General features: G+C 45.3%; 1 protein-coding gene across 1 annotated transcript in view; it reads left to right on the forward strand.

The window, feature by feature from the left end:
* mmp17a (matrix metallopeptidase 17a) overlaps positions 1–21,344 on the forward strand; it is a 98,909-nt gene that overhangs the window by 45,407 nt on the left and 32,158 nt on the right. Inside the window, exons 2-3 of the mRNA XM_014134286.2 lie at positions 1,215–1,347; positions 5,304–5,439. Coding sequence (XP_013989761.1) covers positions 1,215–1,347; positions 5,304–5,439 — 269 coding nt within the window. The remainder of the gene's footprint in view (positions 1–1,214; positions 1,348–5,303; positions 5,440–21,344) is intronic.

The raw sequence follows: 21,344 nt of genomic DNA on the forward strand, positions 1-21,344 counted from the left end.
AAGTTCAAATTCAACTAATGCGAGAGCACCAGGCTCTGCCAATATGGACACATCGATACACTGTGATACATTGGCTGCTAAAGAAATGAGTGCATGGAACTAAGCCTGTAGACCTATAACTTCCATTGTCATCTAAGTCAAAATACATAAAGCAGACAAATAAAAACAGTAGAAAATATAATAAATGAACGTTCTTTAAATTGCATTAATCTCTACTCAGCCTTTCTATATATCTTGACTTGAGCTACTCAATATCCCCATTACATATATTTACTACTGGTGATATATGTAATGGGGAATTGATCAAAAATAAACAATCAAAGGGCAAACCATTCACACAATGAAACAGTGAATGCGCAAGAATTAGCGGTAGACAGCTGAGCCACTCTGGAGAGAGACTTGCCTATATCTTCGCCACACACACCTCCCCTTCTTTTGTCTCAATTTCGAATTATACTCAAGACACTATCTTCACACTTATTTTAAATGCTTTTAACTAACAGCCGCAACTTAATAATCAGCTAGGCCTATTGATACGCGTTCTGTCCAAATTGCAGGCTTCCCAAATAGGCATACAGTAGGCCTACAAGCTGGTGATTTGAAACAATCCATAGCTATAAAAAAAATTCTCCTCGATTCCTCTGTGGCTAAGTCATCTATTTAGAATATTTTTTTAAATTTATGTATAGGCCGGAGTAATTATATTATTTAGGCAAATTTATTTCAATTGACTTCCCTAGCCTATTCGAAGTGCCACCTATGAAAGACTTCCTCATATGCCATTTCTCTCCTGTGCTTTTGCTTTTCATATCAACTTTGCTTCGTTGTCCATAATCCTAGTCATATTAGCAACCGATCCTAGTTTTAGCATCTTTTGTTCCCCCTCTTTCTAAGTTTCTAACAGAGATTTTCATTTCGATCAAATATGAAACTGCTCTCATCAGTTTTCCCGCGAATTGCATTCTGGCAAATGTTTGAAAATTATGTTTTATTGTCCGCTTCATTACAGGAGTGGAATGTTCTGTTACGATGAATTACCATAATTTAAATGTGATTTCTGTCATTCTGAGCACCGTGTGTGGACGGCACCACAACAGAAACCCTGCAACACGCATAAACACATTCTAACAAACACCAACTGCATTCATACAAACATTCACACATTCACAGGAATGATTGGAATGGCTTTTAACACTTCCTGTTGTGTCTTCCAGGATTGGCTGAGTAAGTATGGGTACCTCCCGCCCCCTGACCCAGTGACTGGACAACTCCAGACCAAGGAAGCCCTGACCAAAGCCATCAAAGCCATGCAGAAGTTTGGAGGACTGGAGGAGACTGGGGTGCTAGGTGTGTGTGTGTGTGTGTGTGTGTGTGTGTGTGTGTGTGTGTGTGTGTGTGTGTGTGTGTGTGTGTGTGTGTGTGTGTGTGTGTGTGTGCGTGTGCGTGTGTGTGTGCTAGGCTTGGGCGATATACCATATACCGGGGTATTTTTTGGGGGGCTGCGTGCTACGCAACTGCTTATAAGTTAAGTATAACTATAAGACATCTAAGATGTGTTAAATAAGTTATATCCTGCTCAGAGCTCCAGCTCTGCATTTGGTTTCCTAACTTGCTAGATAAGTGACTAGGTGTCAAGATCAAGCTTCTTGGTTACAGCAGTGACACTCAATCCCCTTCGGGATCAAGATCACTGTTGCCTAAATAGATTCATTTTTTTAATAGTGCCCCTTGTGTGCACATTCAGAAATACCGTATAACCCAGAATTGTACAGAAACGGTATGACAAATATCGCCAAACCAATGTTCCCTCAAATAAAATTTGCCACTGAGCAAATTGCAGGTCTGCTGAACCCAAACTTGAACATTGTGAAATTTCTGTTCAACTTCCGGCGCACGTTTACTGTGAACACTGAGGCTGTACTCGCTTTAAGTTACAGTTTTAAAAGTGGCCATGTAGGCTATTGTGGCTATTTGATCATAATGTAGGCCTACCAGAGTGGCCTACCATCAAAAACAATGGAGAAAATGCATCCCATCATTTTTTATTATGTAAATAGCTGTTCATTCATCATTCAGCCTACAGTAGCAGCCAATGTGGGGTGTTCAATTATAGGCCTACATTCCATGAAACTTTTTGAAAAAAACATTCAGGGTTTGACATTAACCTGTTTATCACCTTGTCCTTCAGACAAGGAGGTGACTGAAAATGTTGTTGTGTTGTTTGATGCAAGAAACTACTTTACAAAATAAAATGCATTATTATTCCCGTACCATTATTACAGACAATCAGACAAATTATGCAACCCTCTGCCAATTGCTACTTAGCTTTTTCAAGCCTGATTCAAAATACAACATTGCCCCTTGAAGACACAAAAAGCTCTTTATCTGACTAAATTTTCAAAGGTGTCTACAAATGTATAGGTTTTGTGCTCTTGTAGGAAGCAATCACTACCTAATTGCTGACTACAAATGATCTATAACTGGGATTCTCACTAACTAGTAAAGGATATGAACAAAATGTGCACACGTGGCTACATGCAGCTCTCGCTTTGATCTCAAAACAAGCGCATCTACTCACGACCGCTCATGCTGTAAACACAGTCCAGTTCAAAGTAAATGGCACAGATTCATATATGGCAATGGTCTATTTGCATATAGCCCTACTGCAGCTCTGATTGTTTATGCCGCACTGATTTGAGTAGAGTATGGGCTGAGTAGTGCGTGTCAATGCAATAGAATCCTACTCCGATGCATTCTGCCGACAATAAAATCCCTTGCATTGTTCATTTTGTTTTGGTATGTTGCATTGAAAGTGGCTAATATTGCACAGATTCGATCACAATTGTCACAGTAAAGGGAAACGTTAATAGTGCTAACAGGGAAAACTCTAGGACAGTGGGCACCAACCTTTTCTGAGTCAAAATCACTTTGAGTCAAAATGCAAGCCGAGACCTGCCGCTCAGATTTTTTTTTTACATGACTTAAAAAGCGTAAGCCTATGCAACATTAACCAATTAAAAACAGTACTGTAACAATGAGGTGCAGTAAGCTGGAGCCCCAATACATTATCACCGCATGTTGGCTTTGCTTGAATTTCCCTGCCAATGCACTGTAGTTTGGAAGATTTAAAAAAAATTATATTTAAAAATTTGAGGTAGGCTATATGATCACAGCGATAATAAATCCTTTCTAGCATTACTTGTGAAGCACAGCTGAGTGAGCATACATTTAAATCAATTGCTTTTCATTTTTATTTTACTGGGCTGATGGTGCCTGCATCTGATGGTCAGTCTCAGAGGAAAGAGAGAGCAGCAGACTTAGGGTCCGCCTCTCAACATCCCTCCGCTCTCCTTTTCCTCCACTGACAATGACCAAAAAGGAACACTGTCTTCCAGATGATGGCGAAACTCAAGTCGCACCGCATTAAATTTGCCGATGACACAACAGTGGTAGGCCTGATCACCGACAACAACAAGACAACCTATAGGGAGAAGGTCAGAGACCTGGCCGTGTGGTGCCAGGACAACAACCTCTCCCTCAACGTGATCAAGACAAAGGAGATGATTGTGGACTACAGGAAAAAGAGGACCGAGCACACCCCTATTCTCATCGATGGGGCTGCAGTGAAGCAGGTTGAGCGCTTCAAGTTCCTTGGTGTCCACATCACCAACAAACTAACATGGTCCAAGCACACTATGACAGTCGTGAAACTGGCACGACAAAACCTATTCCCCCTCAGGAGACTGAAAAGATTTGGCATGGGTCCTCAGATCTTCAAAAGTTTCTAGAGCTGCACTATCGAGAGCATCCTGACTGGTTGCGTCACTGCCTGGTATGGCAACTGCTCGGCCTCCGACCGCAAGGCACTACAGAGGGTAGTGCAAACCGCCCAGTACATCACTGGGGCCAAGCTTCCTGCCATCCAGGACCTCTATACCAGGGGGTGTCAGAGGAAGGTCCTAAAAATTGTCAAAGACTCCAGCCACTCTAGTCATAGACTGTTCTCTCTGCTACCACACGGCAAACAGTACCGGAGTGCCAAGTCTAGGTCCAAGGGGCTTCTAAACAGCCCCTTCTACCCCCAAGCCATAAGACTCATGAACATCTAGTCAAATGGCTACCCAGACTATTTGCATTGACACCCCCCACCCCCCCCCCCCCCTCCACACCACTGCCACTCGCTGTTGTCATTTATGCACAGTCACTTTAATTAACTCTACCTACATGTACATACTACCTCAACTAACCGGTGCCCCCGCACATTAACTCTGTACTGGCACCCCCTGTATATATTTGTATTTTTACTGCTGCTCTTTAATTACGTGTTACTTTTCTCTTATTCTTTTCCATATTTTTTAAACTGCACTGTTGGTTAGGGGCTCATAAGTAAGCAATTTGTATTTGCTGTATTTGGCGCATGTGACTAATGAAATTTGATTTGATTTGATTATTTCTGGCTCATGGACAAATTCATGTTGGCACTATTAACAGAGATGAATGAAATATGAAATATTGAAATATTACTCGATATTAAAAAAGAGCCAAGCCACTAATAATAACAACAACGCATGCCTGTAGACACACGTTCCTACTCATTCATTACTGCTGCAGTGCTTGTTGTAGCACTGAGTGGAAATAGGAAGAACGCACATTTTATGGCTCATAGAAGTGTTGAATACAAAGTGTTGACAGTGCTGAGTAAGAACTTAAACATGAACTCACATCTCTTTGCTGTGTTCGTTGACAGTCTGTCTCTAGTCATGGTTCTAAATGTTTCGAAATCTCACAGTATTAACTTTGCTGTAGCTTTCTTTACGCCTGCTATGTTACTGCAGACACAGTCATCTGAGCCATCCGATTAGCCAGCGGTAAGCCTATTGTGCACCTGATTTACTCTCTGGGCCCGCCGGGAAGGCAGAGTTTGTACCTTCAGACACATGAAATGGTTCAAAATTGCAACTGTTCACCTGTTCACAGGGCAACTGAATCGGGTGCACCTACCGCCAATAGGTTTTTTTCGCAAAAATGTTTGGCGATCGACTAGGAATGCCTTGGAGATCGACCAGTCGATCACGATCGACAGGTTGGTGACCACTGCTCTAGAAAGTTGAGTGAAGTTCAATCTCGCACTTCTGTCTGTGGGCTGATATTTCTGCCAACCCTAGTGTGTGTGTGTGTTGAACACATTGTCTTTGCCTTTGTTGTTTTCTGCTAAAACAATATAAGAAATGTAATGGATGGACATGCTCACTAGTTTATGACTCTATATGAATGTGTACATCTGTTTCTGTTCCCCTGATCAGACCAAGCTACCCTGGGCCTGATGAAGACCCCGAGGTGTTCTCTCCCAGACCTGTCTGAGACGGAGGTGATGGTGGGCCGCAGGAGACGAGCTCTGGTTGCCCAGAACAAGTGGAGCAAGAGACACCTCTCCTGGAGGTATAGTCCCTGTCACAGTTTCTGTGTTATTGGATTGTTGTTTCCTTAGATTACCGCTGGAGGGCACCCTTACCCTGTTTTCTAGTTTCCAGGATACCCTGATTATTACTTTTTAGATTCACCTGTGTTTAATTACCTTCTCTGTTCACCTGGTTGCCTTGTTTCTGTTAAGACTCTAAGTAAAAGTTCTGTTTTTACCCTTACCTCTGCTTGCTGTGTTTCTCTGTGCCTGGGTTCGAGTTCGTACTAGCATTATTGTTATAGTAGACCTAAGCCTACAATTGACCCATCAGAGATTTCTAAGTCATCCGAGGAACATTCCGAACTCCACTATTTATGGTCGGCTCTCACACACCATGGAACTGTGATTGGTCGCCATGAGGCATGGCTGCAGACATTGTAGGAGGATTTAAGAACTCTTGTGTCCGCTCTGCAGACAGGACAGGCAGGAGCAACTGCTGCTGCACCTGTGGCTGTTCCTAATCCTCCACTCCCTACCAGCTCAGCATCTTCCTACCTTCGGGAGACTCATCTCCCGGCACCGGAGCGCTATGAGGGGCATCCTGGAAGGTTTCGTGGGTTCCTGCTCCAATGCTCACTGGCCTTCGAGCTGCAGGCATCAACGTTTCCGACCGAGCGTTCCAGAGTGGCATACGTTATGTCCTTGCTCTCAGGACGGGGTCTGGCCTGGGCCACAGCCATATGGGAGCAGCAATCAGACATTTGTTTTAATTGGCAAAGCTTCACCCAGGAGATGAAGAGGGTTTTCGATCACCCCATCAGTGGCAGGAACACTGCTCAAAGACTCATTGCGCTTCGGCAGGGCAGCCGGAGCGTAGCTGATTACGCCATTGACTTTCGGACGCTCACTGCTGAGAGCTGTTGGAATACAGAGGCACTTCACTCAGCCTTTCTGAACAGACTCATTGAGGTTCTCAAGGATGCACTGGCTTCCCGGGACAACCCTGACACTCTGGATGAGCTTATCGTTCTGGCCATCGGGATTGACAACCGGCTTCGGGAACGTCGTCGTGAGAGGGCGGAGGGGCTCCGAGTTGTTTCCAGTGTATCGGGTTCCGCTGAGGGAGTCAATTCTTTGTTTGTTCCACTGCCTTATCCGCTTGTCCTGTACCCCATCAGAGTTCTCAATTCGGCTATGGTTCTCCTTCATATCCTTCAGAGGAGCCGATGCAATTGGGATGCACCAGACTTTCCGCTCTGGATAGAAGGCGCAGGATTAACGAGCAACGTTGTCTTTACTGTGGACAGTCCGGACATTTCCGTGCCTCCTGTCCTGAGCTGACAGGAAACGGGATGACTCGTCAGTAGACGGTAGAATACTGGCGAGTCAGATACAGTCTCCAGCTGCCGACATGGTACGCACCTTGCTTCCAGCCAACCTGCGGTGGGACAATGGGCAGTTGGACATTCCTGCTTTCATAGACTATGGGGCTACCGGCTGTTTTCTGAATCGTACATTAGCTCGCCAACAGGGGCTGCCTCTCACTAAGCTGGACATTCCGTTGTCGGTCACTGCGCTGGATGGTCAACCCCTAGGGTCTGGGAAGGTGAAGCAGCTCACCATGCCTATTCAGCTACGAGTTCTGGATTATCATGTGGAGTTTATCCAGTTACATTTGGTGCACTCTCCTGAGCTTCCCCCGGTTCTTGGACATCTGTGGCTTTCTATCCATAATCCTCAAATTGACTGGCCCTCGGGAAGAGTTATGGGATGGAATCCTTCATGCCAGTCCACCTGCCAGCAACTCTCTCCACATCTTTCCATCCCTGCTCGTCTGGAGACTTCCGATTCTCCTGTTCCCCCGACTGAGAATTACAAGCCTGATCTTTCCGCGTACCTCGGGATTACTGGGATCTGTGTCAGGTCTTCAGCAAACAAAGGGCCAGTGAACTGCTTCCTCACAGGTCCTACGATTGTGCCATCAACCTCCATCCCGGCACCACTCCTCCGAGAGGAGGGCTGTATTCTCTCTCAGGTCCAGAGACTGTTTAAATAACATTACCATCAAGAACCGTTGCCCTCTTCCTCTTATGTTGTCAGCCTATGAGATACTCCAGGGAGCTATGGTTTTCTCAAAATTGGATTTACAGAATGCGTACAATCTGGTGCGCATCAGACAGGGAGACAAGTTGAAGACAGCGTTCAACACCCCAAATGGACATTATGAGTACCGTGTCATGCCGTTTGGACTTACAAATGCTCCAGCCATTTTCCAGGCCCTGTTTAATGATGTGCTGTGCGACTTCCTTTACCAGTTCATGTTTGTGTACCTGGATGACATCCTCATCTTCTCCAGGTCCATGGTTGAACACATCCAACATGTTCGCCATGTTCTTCAAGGACTCCTCTCTCACCACTTGTTCATGAAGGCCGAAAAGTGTGAGTTTCACGTTCCTCAGATCTCCTTCCTGGGGTACATCGTGTCTCAGGGCTATGTACGGATGGACTCCCAAAAGGTAGAAGCAGTGGTCAACTGGCCGCGACCCAGCACAGTCAAGCAAGTCCAGCGTTTTTTGGGTTTTGCTAATTTCTACCTGAGATTTGTGAGAGACTTTAGTTCGGTGGCTGCACCATTGACAGCGCTCACAAAGGGCTTGGCCTGGCATGTAAGCTGGACCCCTGCTGCTGAGAAGGCGTTCCAGGGCCTGAAACGTCAGTTTTCTTCTGCACCCATTCTAGTTCATGCAGATCCTTCTCTTCCCTGTGTGGAGTACGCACACAGCACTCTCCAGTGTTCCTCCAACGGCCTGTCACCATTCCAGGTTTTGTATGGATACCAGCTTCCTCTGTTTTCACATCAGGAGATTGAAGTGGCGGTTCCATCTGCTCAACATCTCTCGCTGCTGCCGGACCTGGAAGAAGGCTCGGTCAGCGTTCCTGAGGTCCTCAACTCGGGTTCAAGGTCAGGCCAACCGTCATCGCCGTCCGAGTCCTCTCCTGCGTCTACTAGGGATCTGCCTCTGCGCGTGGAATCAAGGAAGTTGGCACCCAGGTACGTTGGGCCATTCAAGGTTCTACGGCGCATTAATCCAGTGGCCTTCGTCTTCGTCTTCCCCCGGTCCATGAGGGTTCATCCCACCTTCCACGTCTCCAGACTCAAGCCTGTGGTGTTCAGTCTTCTGGTTTCGGCCACTCGGCCTCCACCTCCACCTCACATGATAGCGGGACAGCAAGCCTACACTGTGCGACACATCCTCTCCAGTCGCCAGTTCCGGCGTGGGACTCAGTATCTCGTGGACTGGGAAGGTTCCGGTCCTGAGGAGCGATCCTGGGTTCCGGCTTGGGACATTCTGGACCCCGGACTCATTCGGGATTTCCGTCAACGTTTAACTACCCCTGGTGGAACGTCAGGAGCCGTTCCTTGTGGGAGGGGTCCTGTCACAGTTTCTGTGTTATTTGATTGTTGTTTCCTTAGGTTACCGCTGGAGGGCACCCTTAACCTGTTTTCTATTTTCCAGGTTACCCTGATTATTACTCTTTGGATTCACCTGTGTTTAATTACCTTCTCTGTTCACCTGGTTGCCTTGGTATTTAGGTTCCTCAGTTGACCTGTATCTTTGCTTAGGTCTCATGTTTTATTACTGTGTTCTTGTGTGGTTGCCTTGTTTCTGTTAAGACTCTAAATACAACTTCTGGATTTACCCTTACCTCTGCTTGCTGTGTTTTTCTGCGTCTGGGTTCGAGTTCGTACTAGCATTATTGTTACAGTACCTCTACGATAGACTAAACACACGAGACAACATCAGTCTGTTCTATCAATGTGAAGCTGACTGGGGATGGAGATGTAGGGTGGACATGGTTTGGTAAAGAGTACGGTACTAGGATGTATAGAACATGTACATACCTGCTTTGCATACAGATGTAGGATCTTAGTTTGTTCACTCGTTTGTTACTGCACTGCAGGAAATGCAAACTTGTAGTTTATTCAAGGTTTAAAAGGCTTCTAAAGTCTGTAATTTACACTTTAAAATGTCAGACTTGATTTGCAAAAAAAATCTATTAATTATAATCTACATAATAATTCACATTTCCTGTTTCTGCAGGGTAATTTTCCTGCTGTAGCAAACTGGCTCAAGATCCTACATCTGTAATACAGTCTAGTCCATGGCTGATGTTGGATCTGTGTGCAGGCCAGGGTCATGGGGAGGGGAGGATGATACCATTACTTGATTGTGTGGTAATGGACAATTGGACAGTTAATTAGCCAATGAGTTGGCTCATAGGGTCATGGAAGGGGTCATCAATGGGTTAACAATGGTTTGACAGCAGCTCGTAACATCTGTCCAAGATGTACCTCAACCAAAACATAGGGTTAGTAAAGACAAGGGGAGTAGAAGGTCTGCCTTTATGGTGATATAAGCATGCTCTGAAGCTTAACCAGCAAGAGCAGGAGGTAGATTGGATACTGAGCTGCTGTAAGCTGGTTTGTGTGTGTGTGTGTGTGTGTGTGTGTGTGTGTGTGTGTGTGTGTGTGTGTGTGTGTGTGTGTGTGTGTGTGTGTGTGTGTGTGTGTGTGTGTGTGCGTGCGTGCGTGCGTGCGTGCGTGCGTGCGCCCGTGCGTGCGTATGCACGCACACGTGTGCATTAGAGTGCTGAGAGAGATGGATAGTAATGTTGCTGACAGCTACATGCCTTTATCCTCTCTCACGCGCACACATACTCACTCACACACACACACTCTCTCTCTCTCTTGCTCTCTCGCCTGCGTTTTAGTGCCAATCATATGCCTTGCTCCTGTCTGCTTGCTCCTGCTCTCCTCTCACCTCTACTGTCTGTCTGTCGAGACCAGGGAGAATGTGTTTTTATACACACTAGTATTGATCTGTACTGTACAAGAGTCCTAAGGACACTGTACTGTTTATCCTTCACTCTGCGGTCCAACTCATCCCAAACCATCTCAATTTGGTTGAGGTTGGGTGATTGTGGAGGCCAGGTCATCTGATGCAGCACTCCACCACTCTCCTTCTTGTAGAAAATAGTAAAAATGAAGAAAAAACCTTGAAAGAGTAGGTGTGTCCAAACTTTTGACTGGTACTGTAGATCCTACATTTAACTTACAGGACAAAGAAGCCTAGGAAATGAGAATTGATCATACAACCTTCCTCTATGCACTGGATACAGAATAAGAGAGAAAACAAAGGCATTTAATTCAATTCATAACATCTGAAGGTATAACCTTTCAACCCAAAACCAACCACCATTGACCAATAAAACAATACCAAGTTTACAGTAACCTTAACACTCCCAGGCCCAATTTCCAAAGTGTGTCACAGTATTTAAAGGCTTGTATGAGAGATGAGACCTATGTAAATAAGACAGAATTCCTGAGAGGACAATAAAACATTTTTGAGAATAATTTAGAGTTCACCCTGTACAGATACAAGTTACCACAGAGATCATACATCCATATAGATAGCATCAGAGTTATCCTTAGTGAACATGTTTCACGTAGATACCAAACATGTATAGTATAGTATTATTCTATGACATTGAATATTCAGTACTCTGGATACTGTAACAGAGATATTTACATGTTGGCCCCTCAGAGGAAAAAGGGCTGACTAGTCCTTGGGCATTGTACTTTGTTCCTGAAATATTAGCCATGCAACTCCTGGTGTCAGAGAGCTCATAAATTTGGGCCATACCTACAGGAGCTGTGTTGGGAGGGACACACACACTCAGTTAAGTACAGCAGAGTCTACCCTGCAGAGTTCCACAGATAGATACTGTTGATATATAGTATTGTCAGTGGGCTAGCACCCCCTAGCGTATACTCTGTGAAGGTTATTCTCCAATGGGCTGGATTCCCATATTGATAAAGTGAAGGAAAGCGTATTTGGCCTGGAGTGAGTAACAGAATCAAGACAGAACTCACAGCAAGTCCAAAACAGGCTCTATTTTAGTAACTCACTCATACTCAGCACCGGATGCTGGAGTGAGTAGTTGTGCTGTACTTCGCTCCGCGGGTAATATTAGATTTCATTACATTACAACGGAACGATTTGATTTGATTAGCTAGCTAGCTAGCTACATAGTTGTCTTTGCTGTCTTTGTATCAAGGATAAAGGTGTAGCTTTGAGAAACTAACAAGGTTAGCTAGCCAGCTGTATTCGGAAAACGGCGTCAACACCACAACACCACAGCCACTGCTAGCTAGCCAACTTACCGACTTACCAACTAGCAGTACTGTAGAAACTAAATACATTACAACGGAACGTTTTGATTAGTGTAATGTTATGTTAGCTAGCTACATAGCTACATAGTTGTCTTTGTATCAAAGATAAAGGTAAACGCAGCCACTGCTACCTAGCCAACTCTACCAGCTAGCAGTACTGTATCATTTTTAGTCAATAAGATTTTTGCAACGTAAGCTTAACTTTGTGAACTTTTGAGATGTGTAGTCCACTTGTGTAGCTAGCAGGACTGACTTTGTGTTACCTAGCCAACGTTTAATTACTTCTGCGTCATGAAAGGAACTAGACACGGACACGAATGATCCATTGTTAGTTTGTTGTAGCCAAGTATTGGTGCTAACAGTGTGTTACTGGATGCTAGTTAGCTACGGCGTCATAGGATACGGTGCACTGGGTGGGTTTCACGGAAGAATACTGTACCAAGTTATCTAGCTGAATAAACAAAGTTTGAGCCTATTCCTGGAAACATTGAACCATTGTAGTTTACATCAATTATAATTTCTAAAGTGGAAGTTGGAAAAGTTTGAGTGTTTCAGTGAATGGTTAGTGAGGGAGGCCTTGCTCTCTCGCTTCCCCAGTTGTTTAGTTAATTTTCATTCCAATCTCATTTGCATTAGCGTAGCCTCTTCTGTAGCCTGTCAACTATGTGTCTGTCTATCCCTGTTCTCTCCTTTCTGCACAGGCCACACAAACTCTTCCCACCGTGTGGCCGCTGCCACTCTAACGTGATGGTCCCAGTGCGCACGACCCACGTGGAGTTCCAGGTCTCCGGCAGCCTCTGGAACTGCCGGTCTGCGGCCAATAAGGCAGAGTTCATCTCAGCCTATGCTACCCTCCAGTCCCTCGACATCTTGGCGCTGACGGAAACATGGATTACCACAGAAAACACTGCTACTCCTACTGCTCTCTCCTCGTCTGACCACGTGTTCTCGCATACCCCGAGAGCATCTGGTCAGCGGGGTGGTGGCACTGGAATCCTCATCTCTCCCAAGTGGACATTCTCTCTTTCTCCCCTGACCCGTCTGTCTATCTCCTCCTTTGAATTCCATGCTGTCACTGTCACTAGCCCATTCAAGCTTAACATCCTTATCATTTATCGCCCTCCAGGTTCCCTTGGAGAGTTCATCAATGAGCTTGACGTCTTGATAAGTTCCTTTCCTGAGGATGGCTCACCCCTCACAGTTCTGGGTGACTTTAACCTCCCTACGTCTACCTTTGACTCATTTCTCTCTGCCTCCTTCTTTCCACTCCTCTCCTCTTTTGACCTCACCCTCTCACCGTCCCCCCTACTCACAAGGCAGGCAATAGGCTTGACCTCATCTTTACTAGATGCTGTTCTTCTACTAATCTCACTGCAACTCCCCTCCAAGTCTCTGACCACTACCTTGTATCCTTTTCCCTCTCGCTCTCCTCCAACACTACTAACTCTGCCCCTACTCAGATGGTTTTGCGCCGTCGCAACCTTCGCTCTCTCTCTCCTGCTACTCTCTCCTCTTCCATCCTATCATCTCTTCCTTCTGCTCAATCCTTCTCCAACCAATCTCCTGATTCTGCTTCCTCAACTCTCCTCTCCTCCCTTTCTGCATCCTTTGACTCTCTATGTCCCCTATCCTCCCGGCCGGATCGGTCCTCCCCTCTTGCTCCGTGGCTTGACGACTAATTGCGAGCTTACAGAACAGGGCTCCGGGCAGCCGAGCGGAAATGGAGGAAAACTAGCCTCCCTGCGGACCTGGCATCTTTTCACTCCCTCCTCTCTACATTTTCTTCCTCTGTTTCTGCTGCTAAAGCCACTTTCTACCACTCTAATTTCCAAGCATCTGCCTATAACCCTAGGAAGCTCTTTGCCACCTTCTCCTCCCTCCTTAATCCTCCTCCCCCTCCCCCCTCCTCCCTCTCTGCGGATGACTTCGTCAACCATTTTGAAAAGAAGGTTGATGACATCCGATCCTCGTTTGTTAAGTCAAACGACACTGCTGGTCCTGCTCACATTGACCTACCCTATGCTTTGACTTCTTTCTCCCCACTCTCTCCAGATGAAATCTTGCGACTTGTGACGGCCGGCCGCCCAACAACCTGCCCACTTGACCCTATCCCCTCCTCTCTTCTCCAGACCATTTCCGGAGACCTTCTCCCCTACCTCACCTCGCTCATCAACTCATCCTTGACCGCTGGCTACGTCCCTTCCATCTTCAAGAGAGCGAGAGTTGCACCCCTTCTCAAAAAAACCTACACTCGATCCCTCCGATGTCAACAACTACAGACCACTATCCCTTATTTCTTTTCTCTCCAAAACTCTTGAGCGTGCCGTCCTTGGTCAGCTCTCTTCCTATCTCTCTCAGAATGACCTTCTTGATCCAAATCAGTCAGGTTTCAAGACTGGTCATTCAACTGAGACTGTGCTTCTCTGTGTCATGGAGGCTCTCCGCACTGCTAAAGCTAACTATCTCTCCTCTGCTCTCATCCTTCTAGACCTATCTGCTGCCTTTGATACTGTGAACCATCAGATCCTCCTCTCCAACCTCTCCAAGTTGGGCATCTCCGGCGCGGCTCACTCTTGGATTGCGTCCTACCTGACAGGTCGCTCCTACCAGGTGGCGGGAAGAGAATATGTCTCCGCACCACATGATCTCACCACTGGTGTCCCCCAGGGCTCAGTTCTAGGCCCTCTCCTATTCTCACTATACACCAAGTCACTTGGCTCTGTCATATCCTCACATGGTCTCTCCTATCATTGCTACGCAGACGACACACAATTAATCTTCTCCTTTCCCCCTTCTGATAACCAGGTGGCGAATCGCATCTCTGCATGTCTGGCAGACATATCAGTGTGGATGACGGATCACCACCTCAAGCTGAACCTCGGCAAGACGGAGCTGCTCTTCCTCCCAGGGAAGGACTGCCCGTTCCATGATCTCGCCATCACAGTTGACAACTCCATTGTGTCCTCCTCCCAGAGTGCTAAGAGCCTTGGCGTGACCCTGGACAACACCCTGTCGTTCTCCGCTAACATCAAGGCGGTGACCCGATCCTGTAGGTTCCTGCTCTACAACATTCGCAGAGTACGACCCTGCCTTACACAGGAAGCGGTGCAGGTCCTAATCCAGGCACTTGCATCTCCCGTCTGGATTACTGCAACTCGCTGCTGGCGGGGCTCCCCTGCCTGTGCCATTAAACCCTTACAACTCATCGAGAACGCCGCAGCCCATCTGGTGTTCAACCTTCCCAAGTTCTCTCACGTCACTCCGCTCCTCCGCACACTCCACTGGCTTCCAGTTGAAGCTCGCATTTGCTACAAGACCATGTTGCTTGCCTACGGAGCTGTGAGGGGAACGGCACCTCCGTAACTTCAGGCTCTGATCAGTCCCTACACCCAAATAAGGGCACTGCGTTCATCCACCTCTGGCCTGCTCGCCTCCCTACCTCTGCGGAAGCACAGTTCCCGCTCAGCCCAGTCAAAACTGTTCGCTGCTCTGTCACCCCAATGGTGGAACAAGCTCCCTCACGACGCCAGGACAGCGGAGTCAATCACCACCTTCCGGAGACACCTGAAACCCCACCTCTTTAAGGAATACCTGGAATAGGATAAAGTAATCCTTCTTACCCCCCCCCCCAAAAAAAAAATAAAGATATAGATGTACTATTGTAAAGTGGTTGTTCCACTGGATATCATAAGGTGAATGCACCAATTTGTAAGTCGCGCTGGATAAGAGCGTCTGCTAAATGCTAAATGACGTAAATGTAAATGTAAATGTAATGTTGAGTTTCCATCTGAGATTTACCCCAGTAAATAACAATGGCTAACTGTGAACTTTAACACCTCACAAAGCAACTCTCTTGATGATACAGAGGTTGTTGATTCTGCTCGCCCCAAGACAAATCAAATGTTATTGGTCACAGACACATATTTAGCAGATGTTAGTGGCCAGTGATTCCAAAACTATGTATATAGGGAAGCGGCCTCTAAGGGTGAGGGTTGCGTAACCGGGTGGAAGCCGGCTAGTGATGGCTATTTAACAGTCTGATGGCTTATAGATAGAAGCTGTTTTTCAGTCTCTCGGTCCCAGCTTTGATGCAGCTGTGCTGACCTCACCTTCTGGATGATAGTGATGTGAACAGGTTGTGGCTCGGGTGGTTGTTGTCCTTGATGATCTTTTTGGCCTTCCTGTGACATCGGGTGCTGTAAGTGTCCTGGAGGGCAGGTAGTTTGCCCCCTCTGGAGAGCCCTGCGGTTGCGGGCGGTGCAGTTGCCGTACCAGGCGGTGATACAGCCCAACTTGAAGCTTTCCACCTTCTCACACTCCTGATCAATGCTTAATTTGATTGATCAGGATGCAGCAACTCTCTGTCTTGGACTGTTTCGTTCCGAAGCCTATTTGGCCAGATCCGGTACATCTCGTGGTATGAAAAATAATGTTCACTTTTTGCAATGTAAAAAATTATAATTCTACGCACCCCCCCACCCCCGGTGACCGTAGCCGTGGCTGTGTGAGAAGCTCGCCTGTATCTCTCACAGAACTAGAATGAGATTTACTTTCTATGATCTCTCTGCTGTGATAGACATGAGCCTGCAACTCTCATCTCTCCAGCGTTGCACTTCATCATTTATTACCTTATAGAATAATAGACACGGGAAGGGTTCTGGAGTACCTAAATTCGCCAACGTTATAGAATTACTGTTGTCTGTTCAGAAAGAAATTAAATAATTCAGAATATCCTATTACATGATGAGAAGGCCCATAATTTAGCCACAGAGGATCAATAGCTTTTTTCTTTAATAGCCTAGCTGTGGATTGTGTGTAGCCCAATAACAAGGCAAAGCCTACAGTCGGGAACGTGCAGCAAATCTGTCAGTGAACAAACAGCATGCAGACAAAACAGGCCTTTGGCAATATTTAAAATCCAACTGCACAGGTTGTAAAGAAAATGGCTCCTGCTGAAAAGAGAAGACTTTAATCTGTCTGCTGTAGGCTACCAAAATATTTGATCTACTTCCAAGTATTATTTTAGGCTTTTGACACAAACGCATCGGCAATCACCAGTGAGTGAGCTGCGCATCATTGGGTGAGTCAGTGAAACTGGAAAGCATTTTTAGGACTATTATTTCCTCGTCAGATTGTAGCCTACAATGTTTGTCTCCACACACCTAGGCCGAGGCTATTGATGGATTCAAGATCATGTCGTTTTTATTGATTTCAGATTCTCAGTTTGTCAGTGTCAAAGTAGCCTGTCATTTTGATAATTTATGCAGTATTAAAAAAGATTCTGCCAAAGTCTCCAGTCATGTAGAATTGCATGAAATATGGGCCATATTTTCCTGGACCCTAGGCTATGAAAAAATGTCCAAAGATGAAGAACATACGCACATCCAGGTACTTTCCGCAGGTGCTGGAGTTGTAGGAAAACTCATGGAAAACAGAAAGGAAAACGCTGCACACTGCTGCTCATGCTTCCAGGTGAAATGTATTCATAACAATGTTTCGACCCTTAGGTCTTCATCAGGCATCCAAATCCCAGGAGGGGGTGGAAGGTCTTATATATAGTGGCAGTACTCAGTGACATCACTTCCTGAAACAGCCTTATTCTAAAATGGATTAAATGAATAAAAATCCTCAGCAATCTACACACAATAACCCATAATGACAAAGCGAAAACAGGCTTTTATAAAATAAAACAGAAATACCTTATTCAGACCCTTTGCTATGAGACTTGAAATTGAGCTTAGGTGCATCCTGTTTCCATTGATCATCCTTGAGATGTTTCTACAACTTGATTGGAGTCCACCTGTGGGTAATTAAATTAGAGAAAAAACCTAGCCATGAGGTCGAAGGAATTGTCCGTAGAGCTCCGAGACAGGATTGTGTCGAGGCACAGATCTGGGGAAGGGTACCAAAAACTCTCTGCAGCATTGAAGGTCCCCAAGAACACAGTGGCCTCCATCATTCTTAAATGGAAGATGTTTGGAACCACCAAACTTCTTCCAACTGGCCACCAGGCCTAAATGAGCAATCAGGGGAAAGGGCCCTTGGTCAGGGAGGTGCCCAAGAACCCAATGGTCACTCTGACAGAGCTCCAGGGTTCCCCTGTGGAGATGGGAGAACCTTCTAGAAGGACAACCATCTCTGCAGCACTCCACCAATCAGGCCTTTATAGTAGAGTGGCCAGACGGAAGCCACTCCTCAGTGAAAGGCACATGACAGCCCACTTGGAGTTTGCCAAAAGGCACCTAAAGACTCTCAGACCATGAGAAACAAGATTCTCTGGTCTGATGAAACCAAGATTGAACCCTTTGGCCTGAAAGCCAAGCGTCACGTATGGAGGATACCTGGCACCATCCCTACGGTGAAGAATGGTGGTGGCAGCATCATGCTGTGTGGATGATTTTCAGCGGCAGGGACTGGGAGAGTATTCAGGATCGAGGGAAAGATGAATGGAGCAAAGTACAGAGAGATCCTTGACAAAAACCTGCTCCAGAGCGCTCAGGACCTCAGACTGGGGCGAAGGTTCATTTTTCAACAGGACAATGACCATAAGCACACAGCCAAGACAAAGCAGGAGTGGCTTCGGGACAAGTCTCCGAATGTTGTTGAGTGGCCCAGCCAGAGCCCAGACTTGAAACTGATCGAACATCTCTGGAGAGACCTGAAAATAGCTATGCAGCAACGCTCCCCATCCAACCTGACAGAGCTTGAGAGGATCTGCAGAGAGGAATGGCATCATACCCAAGAAGACTCGAGGCTGTAATTGCTGCCAAAGCGGTTTCAGCAAAGTACTGAGAAAAGGGTCTGAATACTCATGTGAATTTGATATTAAAGTTTTACATTTTTAACAAATTTGCAACATTTTCTAAAAACTCGTTTTTGCTTTGTCATTATTGGGTATTGTGAGTAGATTGATGAGGGGAAAAAACAATTTAATCAATTTTATAATAATAGGCAAATTGATAAGCCAATTTCAGACCTGAATGGCATAAGGATAAAGATTGATTGGTTGGTGAGAGCAGGGGTTGGTGGACCCAGCTGTTGGGACATGTACCCGTAACAGCCCCAGCATTAGTCAGACAGATGACACAGCCTCCTAATCACACTGTTAGCCCAGTTCATCACCCAGCAGACTGCCTTCTGCTCGTTAGCGGTTAGATTAATCACCTAAACAGATAGGTGGGAAAAGCAGAGCAGCCTCCCTCCCTCCTTGTCTGTCTGTCTACTGCTCTAATTCACTTCCCAAAGGATCCTACTGGCTGGCTGACTGTCTGGCTGTCTAGCTGTCTAGCTAACTGGCTGGCTGGGTTAACATGCTGCAGTGGAAGAAGGAGACACTCATGATAAGCATCAGTAACTCTGTCAACATGACCTTACTGTACCCTCTGATTCCTATCTGAAATGACTTTCAATAAAATGAGTACAATGGAGCTGAGAATAAGCATTGACATGAGTGATAGGTTAGACACAGACACGTGTCCACAAGTGTCCAGCCAAGACAGGTGTTAGGGATACAGTATAGGAGAGGAAAGAGTTGGGTGTATGTGAACCAAAGGACAGACCAAAAGAACCTAAGGAAGCCCCATCACATTAGCATTATACCATAGCTGGTTGATCCAATGATGAGGCTGTTTCCATAACCTCTATGGGCTAGGTGGGACGCTTGCGTCCCACCTACTCAACAGCCAGTGAAATCCTGTGGCGCGTTATTCAAAAACCTTAGAAATGCTATTACTTCAATTTCTCAAACATATGACTATTTTATACCCTTTTAAAGACACGACTCTCGTTAATCTAACCACACTGTCCGATTTCAAAAAGGCTTTGCTGTGAAAACATAGATTATAATAATCTGAGGACAACGTCCCGCAAACACAAGCATTACTAGCATTTTCCAACCAAGCATTAGCGTCACTAAAGTCAGAAATAGCAATAAAAGAATCAATTACCTTTGAAGATCTTCTTCTTTTGGTGATACAACAGGCCCAATCTTCACAATAAATGGCCGTTTGTTCTATAAAATCCATTTTTATAGCATAACACGAAACATTTCCTAACCGGCTAGTGTCATGAATTCCGACTCCTTCAACTTTCGACGAAGCATTCGATGTAATTACTCCCGCTAAACACACGTTTATCCAGTCATGGTTGGCTTCATTGCAATCTCCTGTTTGCTCGTAACACAACCATACTTGATTGTTCTTTTGCGGGACGTATTGACCGAAAATACCTGATTTGAACACACCTAACAATGACCTCATTGCGCCAATGATATGACCAGTGCTTCGTTGATTGACTGTATTTCGGACCAATGACCACTGATCGTCTTGAAATATAGCTTGGCAGATAGCCAATGAGCTAAGGTAAACGGCAATATGTAATGGTAATACCCGGAATGACCAGCTCTTGAACGAAAGCCGAGCGTAACGTAGCCATTCGCCATTGAAACTTCTACCTGCAGGAGCCACATTTGTTTGCGCGCAGCAGTTTTGAGTCGAGATAATTTTCAGCTATTTCATCGTTAAAATTATGGCTAGTAAATCTGGAAAATCAAAGGCTAAGACCAGGTATACAGATGTACATGACATAATTGATGAAATAGATAGAGATAGTGAGACCGAGTTACTTGAAGAGGAGTCGGATTGTGAGTCAAGTTTGGACTCCGAGTTTGAGGAGATGTTTTTGCATGGAAAGGACGCGGTTTTGGACGGGTGAGTACCTCTCATGCCGTTGTTTGAAATTAATAATATCAAATATTATTCATTTGAGTTGTTTGGAGATATGTATATATATATATATTATTTTGTATTTATTTATTTGACATATATATGTAATGAACTGTGTGAAGGACACATGGCTAAACATTATGAGTGCGTGTCTGTGTCTGTATATATTAGATACATGTAAAAAAATATCTATATGTTTTACATGTATTTTATCTAGACATGGGGTTCACAACCCTATATATAATCTGTCTGTATATCTAAAATATTTCTTACATGTATTTTATCTAGACATGGGGTTCACAACCCTATATATAATCTGTCTGTATATCTAAAATATTTCTTACATGTATTTTATCTAGACATGGGGTTCACAACCCTATATATAATCTGTCTGTATATCTAAAATATTTCTTACCTGTATTTTATCTAGACATGGGGTTCACAACCCTATATATAATCTGTCTGTATATCTAAAATATTTCTTACATGTATTTTATCTAGACATGGGGTTCGCAACCCTATATATAATCTGTCTGTATATCTAAAATATTTCTTACATGTATTTTATCTAGACATGGGGTTCACAACCCTATATATAATCTGTCTGTATATCTAAAATATTTCTTACATGTATTTTATCTAGACATGGGGTTCACAACTCTATATATAATCTGTGTGTCTGTGTCTTCACAGTCCTTCTGATTCTGACTGGGAGCCCCCACTGCCAAGGTGCCCATCCCCCACAGGAGCTGAATCAACTAGCCGGACCCCTGCTGTCTCCGGCTCCACACCTACCCCCACCCGGCCAGGTGTGAAGTCTGTGACAAAGAAGAGGAGATGGGGCAAAGCTAAACCAGCAATCAGAGAGGAGGAGGGTCGTTGGCACTCTGTGACGGTGGAGGATGTGGGCCCACGACCTCCAATATTCAGACCGAAAAGGCCACCAGGACCTCAGCTGGACATGACCTCCAACTACAGCCCCATG

The sequence above is a fragment of the Salmo salar genome, chromosome ssa01 (assembly GCF_905237065.1).
Source record: "Salmo salar chromosome ssa01, Ssal_v3.1, whole genome shotgun sequence".
Classification (NCBI taxonomy): Eukaryota; Metazoa; Chordata; class Actinopteri; order Salmoniformes; family Salmonidae; genus Salmo; species Salmo salar.